At 33.5% G+C, this 16,159-nt stretch overlaps 1 protein-coding gene across 1 annotated transcript; it reads right to left on the bottom strand.

Moving 5' to 3' along the window:
• Window positions 1-6,149: 6,149 nt before the first annotated feature.
• LOC127150840 (uncharacterized) lies at window positions 6,150-7,964 on the bottom strand. The gene is made up of 7 exons (XM_051089530.1): window positions 7,644-7,964; window positions 7,330-7,571; window positions 7,095-7,262; window positions 6,925-7,029; window positions 6,761-6,833; window positions 6,578-6,673; window positions 6,150-6,496 (listed from the first exon to the last, which is right to left on the bottom strand). Exons 1-7 carry the CDS (start codon window positions 7,962-7,964, stop codon window positions 6,413-6,415), a joined length of 1,089 nt encoding a protein of 362 aa, XP_050945487.1. The 3' UTR covers window positions 6,150-6,412.
• Between the last annotated feature and the right edge of the window lie 8,195 nt (window positions 7,965-16,159).

Here is a 16,159-nt window from a genome sequence, read left to right as displayed (position 1 = left end):
ATATGTATCCTTATCTTTCGCTTCTATCTTTAGAAAAATTTTGAAAATATTTATTTTGTATAAGTCTTCAAAATATTATTATTTATATTGTTTTTATTATTTTAACGTTGTTTTAAACTAATTTATAGACTATATCTTATTTGATTTTAACAATATTTGTATATTAATTACATTCTTTATACTACATTCTTTAGCAATATATTCTAAAAACATGTGTATAGACAATAATAAAATTATAACGAACAAATTTTTGTTATGACTTTATAACGAATGTCTATTTTCAATGGTAGATGAATTGAATCTTCCTAGTATCTCGATTATCATATTGTTGAGGTATATGCTCCATTTTCATCTTCGTGTCAAGAATTTGTATAATGTATTCAAGGTAAATCGTTGAGTCTGTATCGACTGGTGCTGGAAGTAAACATATTCGAATAGTGAACTACCTAATATCCAACGTATTTAACGATTCTATGCAATGAATTAAATAACAAATACAATAATAAAAAATACAAGGTATTTTGTATTCACTTTTTCATTTTTTGAATGATAAAGTTTTCTTAAATTCTTTAAAATTTAAGCATGCTTAAAATTTTCACTTTTGTCAATATACTAATTTTTTTCATCTATCTTGTATATTGATTTTTTTTTTTTCAGTTTCAACAAATACAAAGTATTTATGTATTTATTTAATTATATATTAGAATCGTAAACCACTTTACAAGATGATTTAATTTATTTCACTTTTCGTAATATACAGATTTTTTTATTCTATCTTATATATTGAAATTTGCTTTTCAATTTCAACAAATACAGTGTATTTCTTTAATTATAATTGTAAACCAACTTACAAAATGGTTTAATTTTTAGAGAACTTTTTCCTTAAATGACCAGGTATTTGTGTGGTTTTTAAATGTAAAGTAAAACCATATATTTTTTATATGAAAAAAGACTATGTTATTGAGTTACTAATTTTAAAAGATGAAAAATTATCTTATAAATTTAAAGATGGTATGTGTTGAATAAGAAATTTTGGAATCAATTACAAATTGACACATCAATTACTAAAATAATTGTATTTGGGATTAATTGAAAATCGACATGTGTCCTAAATTAAATTTAAAGACAAATTGGACAATTCTAAAGATGTCACATGTCTTTATCATGACAATTGAATTAAATTAATTATTTTGGTTTAATTAAATATTATTTTCTTGGGCTAAAATTCCAAAAAATGAGCTTAATTTAACCCAAAATTAAATATGACCCAAATCCATGTGATTGAAGCCCATTAGTATGGTCCATGGACCAGACCAGACCCAAGTTCATAAAAACCCACCAATAAACTCTAGAAATAGAGGAGTTAGAGGAGTTATCTTCATTTGTGGGTGGAAAATTTTTGACTCTACATGGTCTAAAAAGAATTCTCCTAAGAGCTAGAAGACTCCCCAACTCCTGAAGTCGACCACCCTCGAAAATTGAAGCTCCTTTGAAGATACAAGTTTTCTTCCAAGACTCCAACTTCAAGAACATCACGTGCTCCGCTTTCTCAAATCAAGCATAAGCATCTAGTTGAGAGAGAATTAGAGGATCAAATTCTAAAGATCGAACCACATCACATCAAATCAACATAAATACAACACCAACACAAGTTCAACCCCACGAACCAAATTTCTACAGAAATCTTGTGTGAACAAATTGGCACGTCCAGTGGGACATCTCTATCTTTCATCTCTCTCTCGTCATCCAAATCTACAAGAAAATCAATGACATCAAATAAGGTTGCATCCAAATCTTCTACTACAAGTGACTCTTAACTGGACTTGTCACCTAAAGTCACTTAAAGAGAAGCATGCAAGAACAAGAACAAGCTTCTGTCCTCAAGAAGAAAAGTTTGGAACAACTGATAAAATCTCCTAAAGGCGGGATCATCATTAGAGAGAATCCTTTATTCAACAACTCTATGCCTGCTTCTAATTTATCAGACAAAGAATCACACTTTGAAGTAGTGTCTGTCATGATGGCAGATGTGACAGCTGAGGCAACCATGACAGAGATGGAGAGGAAAATAAATTTTCTAATGAAAGTTATTGAGGAGCGAGATCATGAAATCGCCGCCTTGAAAGATCAAATGAAGGCTTGTGAAACTGCTGAGTCGAGCAAAACTCCTGCTGTCAAAGCTAATGATAAAGGAAAAGTTGTGTTACAGGAAAATCAAACGCAACAGTCTATGTCTGTCACCTCACTGTCAGTCCAACAACTACAGGATATGATTGCAAATTTCATAAGAGCTCAGTATGGAGGATCACAACAAACTTCTTTCATGTACTCCAAGCCGTACACCAAGAGAATCAATGACTTATGAATGTTTGTTGGGTACCAACCTCCAAAGTTCGAACAATTTGACGGAAAGGGAAATCCAAAGCAACATATTGTTCACTTTGTTGAAACATGCGAAAACGCAGGATCAAGAGGAGACCCGCTAGTCAGGCAGTTCGTTCGAAGCTTAAAAGGAAATGCTTTCGAGTGGTATACTGATCTAGAGCTGGAAGTAATTGACAGTTGGGAACAGCTGGAAATAGAGTTAATTAACCATTTCTATAGCACTAGGCGTGTGTCGTTAACATGATGAAGTTGACGAACACCAAACAGCGGAATGGAGAGCCAGTCATTGACTACATAAACTGATGGAGAGCTCTAAGCCTCAATTGCAAAGACAAGCTAACAGAACTATCTGCACTGGAGATGTGCACCCAAGGTATAAATTGGGAACTTCTCTATATTTTACAGGGAATAAAACCTTGCACGTTTAAAGAATTGGTAACTTGTGCCCATGATATGGAGCTGAGTATTGCCAACAGAGGAGCAAAAGATTTTTTAGTTCAAAGAACGAGCAATGACAAGAATGAAATCAATGACACTAAAAATATTGCAAATAGTGTCCTAAACGAGACTATGGTTTCAAGAGACTCCATTCAAATCTTTCTCTAAAAGAAAAGAAACAAAACTTGAAAGAAATCATAATGGCGATGAAAGCGACGCCCAACTCTTAGAGAAAGACAAAAAAATTTATCCCTTTCCTGACTCTGATGTTGTAGACATGTTGGAGCAATTGATAGAGAAACAACTTATTCAGTTACCAGAATTAAACGACCAGAGAAATCAGGAAAAGTAGATGAGCCTAACTACTGCAAGTATCATCGGGTTATTATTTAAAAAGTGCTTCGTGTTGAAGGAGCTAATTCTAAAGCTGGCTTGTGAAAATAAGATTAAGCTGGATATTGATGAAGTAGCTCAAACGAATCATGTTGCAGTCAAGATGACTTCAAGTGTTATGCCATCAATGTTGCTTTATGATCAAAGAGAAAGTTTGATTCAATTTAGGACTTTCGAACCTATACTTGTTCGATTCCAACAAAAGATCATGACGACAAACTCTAAAAACAAAGAAGAGCCTATTGAGCATGATGACAAAGAATGGATAATAGTGGCTCGTTAAAAAGGCAGACAAACAAATTCTATTCAAACGAAGTCGCACTTTCATCAAAAGCATTCAAAAGGAAGCATCTCTTATAAAAGTAAGGAAAAAAGAAACAAGAAGATGTTGAAGCCTAGGCCTATCAAAGAAAAAACCGAGGACTTCCTTTGACCTCGACGATCGATAACTTTGAGAGAATTCTTTCTAAGAAGCTTCCTAGAGGATAATAAAAAAGAAATATTAGAAGTCACTACATGTCATGCTGTCAGCGTAGTAGAAGTCGACAACAACTATGCGTTTTCTGAAGAAGTCGACAATTCAAATGAAATTAATCAAAGGACTTCTGTCTTTGATCGTATCAAGCCTTCAACTACTACTCGATCATCAGTCTTTCAAAGATTGAGTATGGCTACAAAAGAAGAAGAAAACCAATGTTCAACGTCTACTTCCACTCGAACTTCAGCTTTCAAAAGACTGAGTATCTCCACATCGAAGAAAGATTGACCTTCAACATCTTCTTTTGATCGTCTAAAGATGACAAAAGATCAACAACAAAGAGAGATGAAAATTTTGAAAACAAAGCTATTTCATGAAGAAAACAATAACGACGGTAAGATTCACAATCGTGTCCCATCATGCATGAAGAGGAAGCTATCTGTTGACATAAGTACAGAAGACTCCTTGACAGTGAAGCCAAGACATATTATATTCACCAATTATACAAACAAAGAAGGTGAACAAATCCTTGATGAAAATATGAGCTAATAAACATGCAAAACTCCTTATCGCAAGAGCCTAAACTACATGGTGCTCCTAGCACACAAGAGCTTAAAAGGTGAATGGCCAAAAAAGAAAAAATTGAACTACATTATGACTTGTCCCTATATTATAAAGGGTACGTAGGCAGTTTAAGGGAAACTTTAAGTTCAGTCCAGTAAAAAAAATCAATTGAACTAAGTTATGACTTGATCCCTATATTATAAAGGGTATGTAGGTAGCTTAAGGAAAACTTTAAGTTCAGTCTAGTAAAAAAAATCAATTGAACTACGTTATGACTTGATCCCTATGTTATAAAAAGGGTACGTAGACAGCTTAAAGTTCACTTTAAGTTCTGTCGCATGCAAAAAAAAAAAAAAAAAAAAAAAAAAGAATATTATGCATTGTGATGGTGTAGGCTCATAGTAAAGGATGTATAAACAACACAAAATAAAATTCAGGAGGAGACACACTAGAATAAGAACATTTTCATTACCATTAAACAAAATCTTGCATTTACAAGAATACAACGAAAAAAAAAAGAATGAGGGCAATGGGGCAAAGTTAAAGCTTCTCCTTGAAGTTCTTAAATTTTTTGCCTGTAGCCTCCAGGCTCTTATGAACCGTAGCTAGGGCTTCAGTGGCTTCTTTGGTGACTACAGAGATGTTTAATTGTTTACCTTCTTAAGATAGTTAGCTTTGTCTTCTTCAAGAAACTTCGTCGTTGCTTCTTCAAGTTCAAATTCAAAGGCTTATCATTCTAGGTGCAGCTTCGCCTCTTCTCCAAAATGTCGACCAGCGAAATCTACTCTTCGATATGTTGCAGACGAGGATCTTTCCATGCGTTGCGACCGAGAGGAACTTCATCTTCATCTTCTCACATGTGTTATGGTCAGAAGAATCTACATCTCCATCTTCTCACATGTGTTACAGTCAGGAGGATCTACATCTTCATCTTCTCACATGTGTTGCGGTCAGAAGGATCTACATCTTCATTTTCTCACATGTGTTGCAGTCGAGAGGATCTACATCTTCATCTTCTCACGTGTTGCGGTTGAGAATATCGTCGTCTCAAATATATTGCAGCCGAGAAGGTCGTCGTCTCAATTATGTTGTAGTCGAGAATATTATTGTCTCAAATATGTTCTAGCCGATAATGTCGTTGCACTACTACAAAAACTGACTCTCTTGACGGTTTTAAACTGTCAAGAATGAGTATTCTTGACGTTTTTAAAACCGTCGTTGAATCCAGTGTCAAGAAAGGCCATTTTCTTGACGGTTGTAAAAAGTGTCAAGAATTGATATCGTTGACACTTTTTAACCGTCAAGTATTCAATTTTTCATGACAGTTGAGAGCCGTCAAGAGGATACGTTTTTATGACTGTTTTAAACCGTCAAGAATGAGATGATGAAGCCCGAAAACCGTCAAGAATACGATTATTCATGACATTTCAAAACCGTCAAGAGTAAATTTTTCATGACATTTTAAAACCGTCAAGTATTCAATTTTCATGACATTTACAAACCGTCAAGAGTTCATTTTTCATGACATTTAATAACCGTCAAGAGTACTCTTTGCCATGACATTTGGAACCGTCAAGAGTGCTTTTTAATGACATTTTAGAACCGTCAAGAATTTTGTTATTTATGACATTTGCAAACCATCAAAAAATATATTGTTAATGACATTTGAAAACCGTCAAGCAACTTTTCATTTTTTTAATTGTAATTTATTTTATATTATTCTTCCTGTATTATGCTCCCATTGGTCCAAAAATTCAACTACATATAAACGACAAATATACATCAAATGGCAACTAAACATCATCCATTAAATATCATTTCCAAAACTTTGCATCATATTCATATATCATTTACAAAACCAATATATATATATATATAAACAATTTGAACAGATTTCCAAGAATTGAACTAAACATCATCTATTTAACTAACCTAGCCCAAAAGTATATCATCCCCAATCCATAAACTTTCATAATGGCAACCCCCTACATATATGAACAGTTCACCTATCAACAATTCACCTAAACTCTAATCCTCTACAAAGTCTCAAAAGTATATCAATTAACCTCTACCCTCCATATGAACATTTCAAAAAATCAGCCACAAAAAATAAAGTTAATTTCCTTTTGCAGAGATGACGTCATAAGTCCTAGATCACATGTACGAACCCAAAAACTCTACCAACTCAACCCGCACCTCATCTAACTCGGCTTGTGAGTATGATTTTCGTGTATCAATCTGTAGACATGCAAAATAAATGAATTAGTATTCATGAAAATTATTATACGTACAAAAGAAATAGTTTGATATATAACATACCGAATCCGAGATGACAATGCTTCCCCTATTTACAATTTCTCTCATATACTTCATGACATAGTATCCACACGTAGTGCTCCCGACTTGTAGTGGACACTATAAAAACAATAAATTAGAATAACGGACTAGTCTTAATTGCTAGTTATCTACAAAATACAATTGAATTTAAATATTTATACTTGCCTTTACTGTTCGCCATAAAGTTTGTTTCCTGCTTTTATTAATGTTCTTTTGCGAGTGAAATATTGCTATTGCTCTGTTTTGCCAAGATAAGATTGCACATATCTTAGAATATTGTACATGCATTAGAATTAAGAGCACTACATGATATAAAAGATTAAACTTACGTGTCGGTTACATATCTTGTAGTTGCTTTTGATGTCGTCCTTAGCGAGTCAAGGTAAAACACTGTATCCTCATACGCATTTATAGCAAGCAGTGCCCAATGACCCCTAATTATACAAAAATGTAAGTACTATTTTATTGTAAATGCAACCAATACCCTAACTAAACTTACCCGGGATTAAAAGGAGCAAGAACTACTTGGTCGGGTTTGGACACCATCAATCTACTACACAAGTTTCGAATTCGAGATTCTTGTGTGTTTCCAGAAGAGATTAGGGACGGATCTACAAAGACATACTGCATATTTTCTTTCGAACCACTAACAGACGAATACAAGTACCTACAAAATATATAAACTCGTAAAAGAGATACATAAATTTAGATGCAAAGGAATGAAATTGACTTACATCATATAGGCCACCAATGTAAACGTTTTCACTTCGTTCATGTTACAAAGATCAACGATATCCTCTCGAAGCACAGAAGTCTTTCGACTAACGCCAAAAAGGTCAGCAGGTAGTGAAAAAGTGATGCTGGAATCTTTCTCCATTACCTTCTCAGCATATCTGAGAATCGACTTCAACGCTAATGGCAAAGTTGATGTCGATTCACATACAACTTCTGTAGGCATTTTTATTAAGTCCCTCTCCTAATTCAAGAACATCCAAATTCAATAAGACGTACAATATTAGACATTCGAGTTTAATAGTGGATTACATACCTTCAAGACGTCCAACTCTGGTTCATTCATCTTCATCACCTCCTTCCCTTTCTTTTCCTTATGTTTTGGTTTGTCCAACGATTCCACTTCTATTCTCTTACCCTTCTCTTCAATCCCCTCTAACACTATTGGCCTTGAACAACTCCCGTGTGCAAACAACGGTGTAGATAAGTTTGAGCGAATTTGTGCCTCTAATTCACTAACTCGCCTACGGAGCTCTTCATTCTCAACTAGAATGTTCGCCTCATCTTTTGATGTTTTCTTAACTGAATGAAAGTACGTTGTTGGAGTAACGTATCCACCAACCCCATACACGACCATTGTGCTCTTTCGTACCCAATGCTTGTGTTAATACATCATTCGAACAGTGTCTATTCACAGATGATGAATCTGTATTCATTGATATCTCATCCTAAAAAAGATAGCAAAATTAATGTAAGTTATAGAAATGATTGCTTATGTAATGGATAATTGAAATGTGTGATTGTAATGACTTACTATTTTATGGACGACTTGCTGAATGTCGTCGTTGTCGTACTGTCCTTGCTTGTTAACCCTCCCCCCCCCTCCCGTGACAAATTCGTACAAGAATCCTAGTTACAACTTTTTATGCAACCATTTACAAGAAACAAACAACAAACTTACAACTTTTTATGCAACTATTTACAAAAAACAAACAACCCCCCCCCCCCCCCCCCAACTTTTGATGCAACCATTTACAAGAAACAAACAACAAACTTACAACTTTTTATGCAACCATTTACAAGAAACAAACCCCATCCCCCCCCCCCCCCCCCCCAACTTTTTATGCAACCATTTACAAGAAACAAACAACTTTTCATATGTTTTCTTTGTAGTCATCAATCAAACATTGTAATATAGTTAGATTTAATTATTTAAAAGTGAATGAAAGAATGAAGAAATCAATGAATAAACTTACTCCATATATGGTTGAACATCAATCGTATTTTCCAACACATATCGATGAGCTTGACGTAGAAGTTCTTGTTTAGGTTTGAATGGAACTCCCATTGACAACGGCCTACCAATGTTTGAAGTGTCTAAATGGTCTTGTGACTTGCGAGTCCCAAGCCCAACGGGATCCACTCCAGATAAGAAATCAGAACAAAATTCAATAGCTTCTTCTATTAAATAACTTTCGGCAATACAACCTTCTGGACGATATCTATTCCTCACAGAGTTTTTGATGACTTTCATGAATCTTTCAAAGGGATACATCCATCGAAGATATATAGGGCCACAAAGTTTGACTTCCCTAACTATGTGTACTGTGAGATGAATCATGATTGTGAAGAATGAAGGGGGAAAATACTTTTCAAATAAACACAATGTTACCACAATATCTTCTTCCAACTTGTCTAATTGTTGCGCATCTAACACCTTGTTGCATACAGAATTGAAAAAGATGCACAACCTAGTTATAGCATAACGAACATGTTTCGGTAGCACCGATCTTATCGCAATGGGAAACAACTGTTGTATGAGCACATGACAATCATGAGATTTTAAACTATTAAGTTTTAAATCTGTCATTGACACAAGGTTTCTAATATTGGAAGAGTAACCTTCGGGAACCTTTATTCTTGACAAAGTCTTTAAAACACATCGTTTTTCTTCCTTTGTAAGAGTATAACACGCAGGAGGAATGAATATTTTCTTCTCACTACTAATAGGGGCAAGCTCTGGTCGAAGTTTTAGATCAACTAAATCACGTCTAGCATTCAATCCATCCTTACTTTTACCAGGAATATCAAGAAGCGTACCTAAGATATTCATGCAAACATTTTTTTCGATGTGCATCACATCTAAACAATGTCTAACATGAAGATCTTTCCAATATGGCAACTCAAAAAAGGAAGATAACCTATTCCAACAAATCTTTTCACTTCTGTTCATCGATAGGTTCTTATGGATCTTCTTTCCTTTAGGAAATTCAAGATATTTCAATTTCAAGTACACATCCTCCCCAGAAAGTGGTTCTGGAGTTGTACCAAGTTCTTTTTTACCGTTGAATAACTTTTTTTGACGTCGGTACGGATGATCGCGTGCTAAAAATCTTCGATGTCCTAGGTATGCTATTTTCTTCCCATGTCGTAACCTTATAGAATTTGTATTATCTCCACAAATTGGGCATGCCTTATACCCTTAAACACAACATCCACTGAGGTTACCATATGCAGGAAAATCATTGATTGTCCACAACAAAACCGACTTTAAGTTGAATACTTCTTCTCGATAAGCATCATAACATTCAACACCATTTTCCCATAAAAGTTTTAAGTCTTCAATTAGTGGTGCTAAGTATGTGCCTATATCATCCCCTGGTTGTTTTGGCCCTGAAATTAGCATTGATAGCATCATGTATTTTCTTTTCATACACAACCATGGTGGAAGATTATAAATAACCATAAATATTGGCCAACAACTGTATTTAGAACTCATGTCACCATGAGGATTTACTCCATCAGCTGACAATGCTAAACGAAGATTTCTAGGTTCAGAACCAAAGTCTGGCGATTTAAAGTCTACTAACTTCCATGCTGGAGAGTCCGCGGGATGTCGTAACTTACCATCCTCAATTCTTTCACTAGCATGCCAAGTCAGGTTTTCAGCACATTCAATACTTCTAAATAGCCTTTTAAATCGTGGAATGGGTGGGAAGTACCATATCACTTTTGAGGGAATTTGCTTTCTCTCTTCATTTCTATCCTTAACGTTTTTCCACCTCGATTGACCACATTCAGGACATTCTGTTGCATTAGCAAATTCTTTCCTATAGAGACAACAATTATTAGGACATGCATGAATCTTTTCATATTCCATTCCTAATGCACCTAATGTTTTCTTTGCTTCGTACAATGAATTTGGGAGTTCATTGGTAGTTGGCAGAATTTCCCTCAAAGTTTTAAGTAATTCTGAAAAACTAATATCACTCCATCCATATCTAACTTTTAAATTATACAATTTAACTAGAATAGACAACTTGGTATACTTTTTACATCCTTCATACAATGGTTTTTCAGCATCAATAAGCAACTTCTCAAATCCATTTGGGTCTTTTGAATACTCCTCGTGAGCAACTTCAATCATTTCTTTTACACTTCCAACATCATTCTCTTCACATGTATGTGTGTCAAACTTTGAACATTCTCCATAGAAAGATGAGTTAGGAAGTGCTTCACCATGCCAAAACCAAATTTTATAACTTTCATCAATACCATTAACATATAAATGATCTCTAACATCCTTTCTACTATGCTTTTCACAATTCCCACATTTCAAACAAGGACAACGAATGTAAGAGGTACTTGTATTCGAAAATCCAAACTTGATGAAATTTTCCACGCCCAACTCATATTCTTTGAATAATCTACTTTTATGCATCCATGATTTATCCATAATTGTAAATCTATTGAAAAATAAAGTAAATTAAATTAGTTCAAAAAGTCTTGTCAATATATGAAAGAATACAAGAAATTCATAATATGAAAGAAATTCATATGAAAGAATACAAGAAATACAAGATTTTAGCAACTTCTACTAACAAAAAGAATACAAGTTACTATAGGCCATAACCAAATCTATAACATTAAAATCCAACAATCAAAATACAAAGGAATAAGAAACAAACATCAAGAAACTTCATATCCCCTCAATCTCCTTGCCCAAGTCTATGGATGGTTGAATCAACTTAGAAAATTTGATGGCAACACAAAAAGGGAAAAAAAAAGTGACAAAGAAAGTTTGGGATACTATAAGGTTTAAGTTACTTTCAACCTTCTAATTTTGCTAATATCAACTTGTAACATTGTCATTGGTCCTCATTACCAACTATTTAATGAAGTATGGTACGATATTTTGATGAACACAGGACACACAGCAAAGGGTAAGAAAGTTCCACTTTTCATTTTCCTTAATCATAACTTTCTTCAAAGCATGACTTCTACCGTTGCATAATAAATAGGAAAAGGAAGGGATTGGATATGTAATTTCTCTAATGTAATAATTTAGTGCTGAATTTTAGTTGGTCATGATAATAACAATATGACATTTTTTTTATCAAAAGTTATCATTTTATTTTTAAGTTGGTTCTATTTTAGCCTTTATAATTTCAATCCATTTTTGTCCTTTACATACAATAACTTATTTTTTTCTAATTATTATTGTTTAATTTTGAACCATACTTGTAAGTTATTTTATTATTGTCTAATTTTGAAGAAGGTTAGCGTACCTACAGAAATTAGGCCTATTGTTATGGTAAAAAATGAAAAAGTTGAAGATGACATACTTTGTCAAAAACTATATGATTTTATTGTAACATCTAATATTGAAATTCATGTTGATGTGGGTGAGTTAGAGAAAAAAGAGACCAAAACAAAAGCATATAGTTTGTTAAAAAAGAATCTTGCAAAAGCATGAGGATAGTTTATGGCCTAGAGATAAAAAGGAAAGAAAGGTCGAAAAGCAAAGGTCTATTGAGAGAATTAGTGAGGTTAAATCTATTTTGTATCCAAAACAAAATTTTTTGATCTTATATACAAAAAAAACTTGTTTCCTAACGGGTGAGCTCATCCCATGTTTTTCTAAAGTTTCTTTTAAGTTCTTATAAGAGGCCAAGACACTCATAAAGATGCTTGATTTTAAGGTTGCTTTTAAGATCAACAATGTCATATGCCATATGTCTTTGAAGGCCAAATCAAAGATAAACAACTCATAAGTCGCCTCAAAATTAAACCATGGCAGCAAAGACACTTTTGGAAGAATCACTGTGATAAAATGACAAAATGACTATGATAAAATGAACTATGAACTCAAAATTAAACCATGGCAGCAAAGTCACTTCAGTTTTGAACTCAAACTCCGAAACCAAATAATAAACTATGATAAAATGACTTACGGCTGGGTAGTCGTCGATGAATGAGGTGATGCGGCGGTTGTCGTCAGGCAGTTGTCGTCGGAAGAGACGCGGCGGTTGTCGCAGCCCGATTGACGAGATGAATGGCGCGAGGCGGTGGTCGTCGTCGAAGCTGCTGTCGTCGAAGCGTGCCGCCGTCGAAGCTGCGGTCGTCGAAGCTACGGCCGTCGAAGGTACTGTGTCGAAGCGGCAACCGTCGAAGGCTTTCTCGTGCAGCCGTCTTGTCGTCGAGCGTGCCGCCTTTCGAGATGAGGAAGAAGAATACCGCCTCTAGGGTTTTTTTTAGATAAATAAATTTAATAATAATAATAAAATTTAAAAAATTTAAAAAATAATATAAAATAATAAAAAAATAATAATATATTTTTTAAAAAATAGGTTTTTTTTAAAACATTCTTGACGTTTTTAAAACGTCAAGAAACATCAATAAATTTGAAAATGAATTTTTTTGACGTTTTAAAACGTCAAGAATTTATCGACATTTCTTGACAATTTTAAAATGTCAAGGATAAATATATACATTTGACGTTTTAAAAAAACGTCAAAAATATCAAACTCATGATAATTCTTGACGTTTTAAAAATGTCAAAAATGTAAAATAAACAACTTGACGGTTCCAAAACGTCAAGGAAACATTGCATATTACTTGACGTTTCAAAACCGTCAAGAATTCTGTAAATTGCCTCCCCTCCACCTTTTAATCAAAATTCTTGACGGTTTTTTCATTAAACCGCCCCTTTCTTCAACCGTCAAGAAAGGGTCTTTTTCTAGTAGTGTTGTCTCAAATATGTTACCACCGAGAAGGTCGTCATCTCAAATATGTTGTCGTCGAGAAGATTGTCATCTCAAATATGTTGCAGTCGAGAAGATCGTTGTTCTTAAATATGTTGCAGCAGAGAAGATCATCGTCTCAAATATGTTGCAGCCGAGAATGCCATCGTCTCATATATGTTGCAGCCGAGAATGTCATCATCTCAAATATATTGCAGTCGAGAAGGTCATTGTCTCAAATATGTTGTCATCAAGAAGGTCGTCATCTCAAATATGTTACAACCAAGAAGGTCATCGTCTCAAATATATTGTAGCCGAGAATGTCGTCATCTCAAGTATATTGCAATGGAATTTAAAGAGTTATATAGACACCTTTTAGCTTGTTTTTTGAGTTATATTGACACTTAAGAAACTTTTTAGGTTGACATTGATATCACGTGCGAATATCCTTCAACTAAGATAGTCAATCATGATATTTTATATTTATTCTATGCTTTAGTTGTAATGTATATGTTGTGGCTATCCTATAGCTACGATAGCCAATCCTGCATATGTTTCATATTTACTATATGCTTTAGTTGTAATAAGTTGTGCCTATCCTATATGTATTTTGTAGGCTTAAGTTTTAGTCATACTTAGGTAGTTTTAACTTGTTGTGACAGTTAAAGTGCTACGTAGACACTTTTTTGATAGTTTGTAATTGGTTTTTAATTTGAAAGTTACACGTGAGTAGTTTAACTTATTTTGAAAGTTAAAGTGCCACTTAGACCATTTTTTGAGATTTTGGGGTTGGTTTTGAGTTAGGAAGGTACACTTGAATATTTGTAATATGGTCTTTAGTTTCAACATCAGACTTGAGTAGTTTTCACTTAATTTGAAGGTTAACGTGCTCGAGTTACACCTTTTAACTTGTTTTGACATTTAAGCATACACAAACCCTTTCTTGAGTTAATTAACTTGTTTTATTTTAGTTAAAGTGCCACTTAGAGACTTTTTTTGAATATTTTTTGTTTGGTTATGAGTTTGGAAGGAACACTTGGGCATTTTGAAAGATTTTTTTTAGACTTAAAATACTTTTAAGGTGACTTTTAGTTTGAAAGTCACATTTAGTCATTTGTAACTTGTGTCGATAGTTAAAGTGTCAACATCGATCATTTTTAGAGATTTTATGTTTTGTTTTGAGTTAGAAAGATACACTTACTCTCATTTTAGAGATTTTGTGTATGTGTATTTTTTAGGTTGAAGAGTTAAAGTAAAACATTGACACTCTTTGAGTGTTTTGTAGGTCAGTTTAACGCTTAAACTAAGTGTTGTTTTGTGAGTTGAAGTGTCACCTAAACATTCTTTTGGGGACCTTTTAGGTTGGTTTTGGGTTTAAAGTCACACTTAGGCCATTTACATCTTGTTTGAACCTTCACTTTAAAGCATATGACATTTTTTTTAGCTTTTTGGATGGTTTTGTAAAAGTATCACTTCGACACTTTCTCAATTGATTATAGTTGGTTTTTTGTTTTATGATTACACTTAGGCCTTTGAAACTAATTTTGTAGTCAACTCTAGGAGTTAAGACACTTTTTGTAACATTTTTAGTTGGACTTTAGTTTCAAAGTCACACATGAGGCATGTAAGTGTTATTTTGAGAGTTAAAATGTTGCCTAGACACTTTAGACACCTTTTGGGAACTTTTTAGGTTAATTTTGGGTTTGCAAGTCACACTTAGGCCATTTGCATCTTGTTTGAACCTTCACTTTAAAACATATGACATTTTTTTAGCATTTTGGATGCTTTGTTGAACTATCACGTGGACACCTTTTAATGTATATTGTAGTTGGTTTTGAGTTTGGTAGTTACATTAAGTTATTTGTAGGTCGGACGATTTTGACCCATAAAGTGTACATATGTAATTTACAATTTATTTATTTTGATACTTAATTCATTTGAAACAAGTAGTTAAGATTTAACATGTTCTTATTCATTTTAATGTACATTTCAAAGGTTTATGTAGTAATTTAAAGAAGGGGAGAATGACTATTTTTTCTAGGCTTTCTGACTGAGCTAACCATTTTTTGTATATTTAATATTTTTTTTGTTCATTTTGATATGCTAAAATGAAAATCAATATAGCTCATGTATCATGATACACTAAAGAATTATTGTTTGTCATATTTTGACAAAGCATTAATGGTTGAAAATTATTTCATTTTAAAATTTTTTGTTGCAATGTTCGATATATTTTATTATAGCCAGAAAATTCATTATATATTTGAAAATTAATCTAGAAGCATACAACATTAGTAATAAATATGAAAAATTAGAATTTTCTTTGCCATGTATTTTATGTTGCTAGAAATATGTTGGTAGTTAGAAAGCTTTGGCGACGTTTTGTGCATGGGCAAAAAAGAAACAACTTATCTATCAACAAATTATTCGTAGCCAACAATTAAATTTTTATCTAAAAAAAGTATTTGACACATGCATATATATACTTTTGCCGACGAATTTAGCGTGGAGAGAATTTTTTTTTTTTGCCGACAAAAATCTTTTCATTAGCAGAAACAGTTTTTTCCCACGAAACAAACGTGGCGAGAAAGTCTATTTTGCCGACGTGATGATAATCGTGGGTAGAAAGACCTTTCTACCTACGTTTTTTTTTTGTGGGCGAAAATGTTTTTTTTGCCCACGACTTTAATTGGCATGGGCATTTCTAGCGACATAACGTGAACAACGCGAGGAACAGTTTCTGCCCATGAAGCGTGCCCACAAAAAAAAAAAAAGAAAAAAAAAAAAGAGAAAACATCAACAGAAGCTT

Source organism: Cucumis melo, chromosome 9 (genome assembly GCF_025177605.1).
Source record: "Cucumis melo cultivar AY chromosome 9, USDA_Cmelo_AY_1.0, whole genome shotgun sequence".
Taxonomy (NCBI): Eukaryota; Viridiplantae; Streptophyta; class Magnoliopsida; order Cucurbitales; family Cucurbitaceae; genus Cucumis; species Cucumis melo.
This window is presented reverse-complemented; position numbering and strand designations above follow the sequence as displayed.

Coding starts and splice junctions, on each gene's coding strand:
- LOC127150840 (XM_051089530.1), bottom strand. CDS start 7,964: ATGGTCGTGTATGGGGTTGGTGGATACGTTACTCCAACAACGTACTTT. Junction 7,263..7,329: donor ACATTGGTGGCCTATATGAT/GTAAGTCAATTT, acceptor TATATTTTGTAG/GTACTTGTATTCGTCTGTTA. Junction 6,674..6,760: donor CTTTATGGCGAACAGTAAAG/GCAAGTATAAAT, acceptor TTGTTTTTATAG/TGTCCACTACAAGTCGGGAG.